At 59.5% G+C, this 6,500-nt stretch overlaps 1 protein-coding gene across 3 annotated transcripts in view; it reads left to right on the top strand.

Annotated features, from left to right (window-relative positions):
• FGD2 (FYVE, RhoGEF and PH domain containing 2) overlaps positions 1-5,424 on the top strand; it is an 11,849-nt gene extending 6,425 nt beyond the window's left edge. For 2 of the 3 annotated variants that reach the window (XM_027897405.1, XM_027897404.1), the window contains 13 exons: positions 447-595; positions 1,138-1,294; positions 1,419-1,557; positions 2,090-2,148; positions 2,473-2,619; positions 3,011-3,103; positions 3,423-3,502; positions 3,580-3,610; positions 3,716-3,808; positions 4,013-4,138; positions 4,330-4,476; positions 4,822-4,965; positions 5,047-5,424. In XM_027897405.1, coding sequence (XP_027753206.1) covers positions 447-595; positions 1,138-1,294; positions 1,419-1,557; positions 2,090-2,148; positions 2,473-2,619; positions 3,011-3,103; positions 3,423-3,502; positions 3,580-3,610; positions 3,716-3,808; positions 4,013-4,138; positions 4,330-4,476; positions 4,822-4,965; positions 5,047-5,280 — 1,599 coding nt within the window. In that variant the 3' untranslated portion in view covers positions 5,281-5,424. Of the gene's footprint in view, positions 1-80; positions 158-446; positions 596-1,137; positions 1,295-1,418; positions 1,558-2,089; positions 2,149-2,472; positions 2,620-3,010; positions 3,104-3,422; positions 3,503-3,579; positions 3,611-3,715; positions 3,809-4,012; positions 4,139-4,329; positions 4,477-4,821; positions 4,966-5,046 lie in introns of those variants that run through there. The other variant, XM_027897403.1, reaches the window with a different exon arrangement.
• Positions 5,425-6,500: the final 1,076 nt, after the last annotated feature.

Raw genomic sequence — 6,500 nt, forward strand, 5'->3', positions numbered from 1 at the left:
GGTGCCCACTCTCAGGGCACGGAGCTGCCTGAGCTGGCTCAGGGCTTGGGGTCACATCTCCTTCCGCTCCATTCAGGAACCAGAGGAAAAGAAAATCGCTCTGGAGCTGCTGGAGACAGAGCAGGCTTATGTCAACCGCCTCCACCTCCTCGACCAGGTGAGCTGGGCAGTGGAGGGGCCCACACAAGGAGATTTTTTGGTGTACAGCAGAGAGACACGTGGGCTGCTGGTCTTCTTGGCCAGGGATTTGGTCTGGCCTTTGCCTTTCCTACGTTTCCACGGAGCACCCTTGTCCCATCAAAGCCTTCCCTCTGCTTCTCTCTTGAGGCCTGGGAGATTTCTCCCCTGCACAGAGTCATTCCTTTCACTGAGCCACAGTCTCAGAGAGGGAATGAGACCCTCAGGCCTCTTCCTGACCCTTTTTATTCACCCCTTCTTTCTTCCAGGTGTTCTATACAGAGCTGATGAAAGAAGCCAAAACTGGGAAGACGGTCCCAGAGGAGGTGGTGAAAATGATCTTCTCCAACATCTCCTCCATCTACCAGTTCCACTCCGAGTTCTTCCTGCCGGAGCTGCAGAAGCGCATGGAGGACTGGTGAGCTCAGGAGGACTCCTGGAGCAGTGCTGAGTTTTTGGCTCCCACCAGGACCAGAGCTCAGCCTGCTTTGCTCCAAATGTCTCTGCACTGGAAAGCACTTCCTTAAAACACTCAGATCAGAGTATTTCTGAAAAGTGGGGGTGACATCTCCGGTGGTTTTGGGATGTGCTCAGACGTGAACAACCCAGACTGGCTGCAAGCTGGGGACATTCTCGTTCTGGAGAGCAGGAAGTTGTTTGGGGATGTAGCAGGTTGCAGCAGTACAAATGTTAGTAGAAGAGTTAGGAACAGGCACAGGTTGCCCAGAGAAGCTGTGGCCGCCCCTGGAAGTGTTCAAGGCCAGCTTGAACGGGGCTTGGAGCAACCTGGGCTAGTGGAAGGTGTCCCTGCCCATGGCAGGGGATGGAATGGGATAAGCTTTAAGGTCCTTTTCAACCCAAACCACTCTGGGATTCAATGAAGCCACCACACCCCTTCGTTTGATCCCTCACTGTCCTTGTCCCCCCACGGACTGAGGAAGCTGTGGTTCCCTCCTGCAGGAACTGCAACCCCCGGATTGGGGATGTGATCCAGAAACTGGCACCGTTCCTCAAGATGTATGGAGAGTACGTGAAGAACTTTGACAAGGCCGTGGAGCTCATCACTGCCTGGTCAGAGAAATCCCCGCCCTTCCAGGAGCTCATTGCTGACATCCAGGTAAAGGGGCAGGGCGAGGGACCACAGCAGTGCTCCCCGAAATCTCCTTGCACTGGGGGAGCAGCAGAGGGCAGGAGCTGCCTTGGTCACCGTTCCTCTCTCCGTGCCTGGTGTCTCTCCCCAGAAGAGGAAGGTTTGTGCTAATCTAACGCTGCAGCACCACATGCTGGAGCCCGTGCAGAGGATCCCGCGCTACGAGCTCCTCCTGAAGGATTATGTGCGGAAACTGCCGCCCGAGTCCCCCGACCGGGGCGACGCCCAGAGTAAGGGCTGTGTCTGGCACACCCTGGGGAGTGGCAGGGTGGGTTTGTAGGGGAAATGATGATCCCCAGTGTTGTGCACAGGCATCACAGTGCCTGGATTCGCTCAGCAGGTGCCCTGAGCCCTTGGATAAAACCCCTCAGTCTGATCCTTTTCTGGCAGGGAGAGGGATTAATCTGCCCTTCCAGGGGGCTGTGGAGGTCAGTGAGGAAGGGTGGTGTTTCAGGATAAGGGTGGTCCCTCCAGAGCATCCCCTAGGGAGACCTGTGGAGCTCTCAGACCCTCGTAGATAACACAGTTCCTGGTCCTGCTGGGGTGGAGGGATACAGGAGCTGGCTGGCTGTCCTCCCATGACCCCACCATGCACAATCTGGCCATACCCAGACTCTTGTGCAGCATTTTGGGGCCATTTGGGTTGGGTCCAGGAGAAGGCAAAGCCACCACACGTGTACATCCATGAGGGACAGACAAGGAGCTTTTTCCCACAGCTCCAGAGCAGGTGTTTAACCTCCAGCCTGTCTCTTCTCATTGCAGAGGCCCTGGAGATGATCTTTATGGTGGCCAAGCACTCCAACGCAGCCATCACTGAGATGGTGAGTGCCTGTCCCAGCTGGAAGTGTTTTGCAGCTCCTGAATGGGACAGGAGCACTGTGGGTTCAGGACAGGAGCTGAGACCCTGCCCTTGATGCCTGACCCCATCACCCTGAGCCTGGGCACTCATGTCTGTAACATCAGTGATGTGACCAGCTGCTCAAGGCTGGGAGCTGCTCCCAAAGATGAATCTGGGCTGAGAGAGCAGTGCCACCTCTCCCAGTTATCAGCAGCTGGCCTGGGAGGTGGGGATGGGGGGGATCCAGGGGTGGCAAGTTTGTGGCTGCTCATCACCCCACAAAAACAGGTCCCTCTGCCTCCCCCAGGAACGGCTGCAGAACCTCTGGGGGGTCTATCAGCGGCTGGGCCTGGAGGATGACATTGTGGATCCCTCCAACCAGCTGATCAAGGAGGGGCCCATCCAAAAAGTCTCCACCCGCAACAACAGCACGTCGGAGAAGTACCTGTTCCTGGTGGGAGCTGGGATGCCCAGGGGAAGGGGAGGGAGCAGATAAGCTGGGAATGGGGACAGGGGTGGCACAGCCTGGCCTGGGAGTTGCTGGGTCATCTCAGCACAGAAGGGATGAATCCAGAGGTGGGGGATTTGACCCTGCTCAATGCAGGGCACCCTGTGTAGGGTGTGGTTGGGAATGTGCTGATCCCATGGGCATGGCAGCCCAGGGAGGTGCCTCTCTCACCTTTGTAGGGTGGGAGAGGGCTGGGGCACAAACAGTCACATTTTAGGTGAGATCCTACCTGAAGAGCAGCTGAGGCTTGGGGGATCTGATCCCCCAGATCCCAGGGAAGCCCCCAGCTGGGAGCAGGCAGGTGCTGGGCTCACACCCACCCTCTCCCCCCTCCCAGTTCAACAACATGCTGCTGTACTGCGTGCCCAAGGTCATCCAGGTGGGCGCCGAGTTCCAGGTCCACCTCCGCATGGATGTGGACGGCATGAAGGTCAGACAGACAGGCACCTTGTCTTTGTGCTTCCCCCAGCCCCTGACTCCTCCTAAAGCGCCACAATTTGGGGTGTAACATGGCTGCTGCCCCTCACCTCCTCGGGAAGGAGGGAGGAGATGGAGCCAGGGGTGGCTTTGTGGGTGAGGTTGGTGCGCTCTGATCCGGTGAAATGCCAGTGAAATCTTGTGCATGTGGGATCTGAGGGGCTGGAGTGCTTGTGCCCAAGGGACATCCCTGTGCCCCACATCATGGAGGAAGGTCTGTGTGTGTGCTGGAGGTGGGATCAGCTCCACATGCCTTTTCTGGTGTCTGGCAGGTGTGGGAGCTGAAGGACACACAGTTCCCTCACACCTTCCTGGTCTCGGGAAAGCAGCGGACGCTGCAGCTGCAGGCCAGGTAAGGGGAAGGGGGACGTCATGCAGACCTTCAGGGAGCAGGGACAACAGCTTATCCACGTCCCTCTTTGTGCCCAGGTCTGGAGAGGAGCTGGATGCCTGGATCAAGGTACCACTGAGTGCTGGGAGAGGTGGCACATCTCCCTCATCCCAGCCGGATGCCCTGTGTCAGGGCAGCCCCCAGCTGTCCCTCCAGCCCTGCCCTCCCCTCTAGGCCTTCCAAGATGCCATTGACAGGAAGGAGAAAAGGAGTGAGACCTTTAAGGCAGCAGTACATGGACTGGAGACAGACACCCCTGCACTGAAGGTGACCCCCCTGCTCTCCCCAGGCCCCCTGCACAGAGCCCACCTTGCTGTGCCTCAGTTCCCCTCGCTAAACCGAGCTGGGGGGAGGCTGCAGGTGGGGAGGAGGAGGAAGGAAAGGGTGAGGAGGGGAAGGGGTGAGAGCAGAGGGCTGGGACCACCCAGAGCATGGCTGGCCAGCCCCAGTGACGCAGCCCCCCACCCCCAGACGGAGGAGCTGGGCCGCCGAGCTCCGCAGTGGGTGCGGGACAACCTGGTGACCATGTGCATGCGCTGCAGGGAGCCCTTCAACGCCATCACACGCAGGAGACACCACTGCAGAGCCTGTGGATATGTGAGCCACCCTCCCCTCATTCCCCTCCCTCCTAGCCTGCTCAGGTGGCTGCTGGGGCAGGAGCACACCTCTCCTACATCCCGTATCCCTTTCCCCCCTCGCCAGGCCCAGGGCTGCTCCCGCCCCTCAGCTCCTGGTGGAGCTGTCCCTGGATCCCCCGGTCTCAGCAGTGCCCCTGTCTGTGGCTGCAGGTGGTGTGTGCTCGCTGCTCTGACTACAGGGCTGAGCTGCAGTACGATAGGAACCGCCTGAACCGCGTCTGCCAGGAGTGTTACATCTTCCTGACCGGCCACACGGTGCTCGAAGACCGGGAGGGGAAGCACAAAGGCATCCTGGAGGTGAGCTCTGCCCCCTCTCTGTCCCTCTGAGCCCTGCCATGCACCCTGGTCCCCAGCATCGCTGCCCCAGCCTGGCCCTGCACCTGCAGCAGGAGGGGTGGGAACCAATCCCACAGCAGTCAGAGGGTGCATGTGCTGAGTTCTCCTCCCTCCTGCTCCAAGCCTTGGGACCCCCCAGCATCCAGGGCTCCCTTCACCGTGGGATCTCAGCAGCACCCTTGCCTGCCCCTGCTTTTGGGGGTTTGGTGGAGTGGGAAGGGAACTCCCAAGGAAACAGCCTTGGCTCAGTGCCCTTTCTGCCTCCTGCACTGGGTATTGAGAGATTTATTGGGGTTTTTTTGGCAGAAAGGAGCTGCAGAGGTAACAAGCAGGAGTTTGCTCTGCAGTTCCCTGCAGCTATTGGACAAGAATGGCAAGGGGGGGACGCGGGGCTGGTTTGTGATCCCCCAGGACGATCCCCTCGTGCTGTACATCTACGCAGCCCCCCAGGTAAGGCCGGGCTCGGATCCACCCTCGAGGGACATCCCGTGTGCCCACCCCCCGCCTCCCACCGCTATCTGTTCTTGGCAGGACGTGCGAGCCCACACCTCCATCCCCCTGCTGGGCTACGAGGTGAAGGACCTGCCCCAGAGCGACTCCCGCCACCTCTTCCAGCTGGCGCAGTCCGGGCAGGTTTACACCTTCCTGGCCGACACCGAGGAGCTGAAGCGGCGCTGGATGAGGGCCATGGCACGTTCTGCCGCAGGGATCACACCCCCGGAGGATGAGGAGGAGGATGCAGACCCCTGCGACAAAGCAGAATGAGGCCGTTCCCACCCCTGGGCTGCCTGGGGAGTCACCTCCCCAGCCTGTCCTCGCTGCTGGCTTCATGCAGACCCCCGACATCTCTGCAGTTTTGGGTTTTCATCATGAAAAGGACAAGCTGGGGGGGGGGTACATTTGCCACCACACAGATTCCCCTTCCCCTCCCTCCTTGCTCTCCGCGCTGGGCGGAGATGAGGTGGAAGGAGATGGGGGGGGATTTTGGGGAGGCGTCGCCCCTGCAGCCCCCCCTGCCGCCGTGCAGTACCGCCGGTGGCCACGCGAGGGCAGCACCGCCCCATCATTGCTCCGTCCCTGCGCCGGGGATGCCCGGAGTCCTGAAATCCGTGGAATTGGGATTGCTGAGATAAATCCACTCCGCGACCCGTCTCTGCAGTCCGTGCAGCTTTTTTTGGGGGGGTATATTTCCCATGGGGTTGTCCCCGTGGCTCCACGTCGCCGTACCTGTCACCAGCCCTGGTCTGATGCCCTGCAGGGCGCTGGTTTGTAGCTTACCCACACAGCTCAGGCACCCCAGGGCTGGGTTCAGGATGTCCCCTCCCATTTTGTCACCACTCCTGGCCTCACACTGCTGCAGTCCCATGGTGTGGGTGTTCCTCTTTACCACAAACACCCCTCACCTGCATCACTGACCCAGCCTACGCTCCTGCCCATCCCAGACTTTCCCTTCATGCCCTCCTGTCCACAAGCATTTTCCACCCTTCTACCTCCCTCAGTCACTTGTTTCCCGGTGGAAAACACTCTGGGACAAGGTTGTGTCCACACAGGTGCTGCTGTGATGCTGAGGAGCCGTGCAGGATCCCCCCCTCCTTCGTCATCATAACGAGCACCCCTGGTTGTTTCACGCAGCACTTTAGGCTGCAGCCCCACATTTTTCTCTCTGCATCATCTTTAGCTCCCCAAGAATGTTGCCTGGGCAGAAGCTGCCACTTCTGAGCCTGCCAGGGGGGCTGACACAGGATGCAGGAACCCTGTGCATGGAGCTGAGCCTGGACCACACAGCAGCTCCTTGGGCAGAGCCACAGGCTGAACAGATCCATGGAGACAGGGAAGGGAAAGGAGTTGGAGGAGGATACTGCAAATGGGGACATCATTTGGGGAGAGGATGGGGAATAAAGATGGATGGGGGGCTTCAGAGAGACAGGAAAAAGCTGTGAGCAAAGTCCTTCCGCCACCTACCCAGGTCAGCTCATCCCAGGGAA

The sequence above is a fragment of the Empidonax traillii genome, unplaced genomic scaffold (genome assembly GCF_003031625.1).
Source record: "Empidonax traillii isolate 1590-97213 ecotype Southwest subspecies unplaced genomic scaffold, ASM303162v1 scaffold541:size654180, whole genome shotgun sequence".
Lineage (NCBI taxonomy): Eukaryota > Metazoa > Chordata > Aves > Passeriformes > Tyrannidae > Empidonax > Empidonax traillii.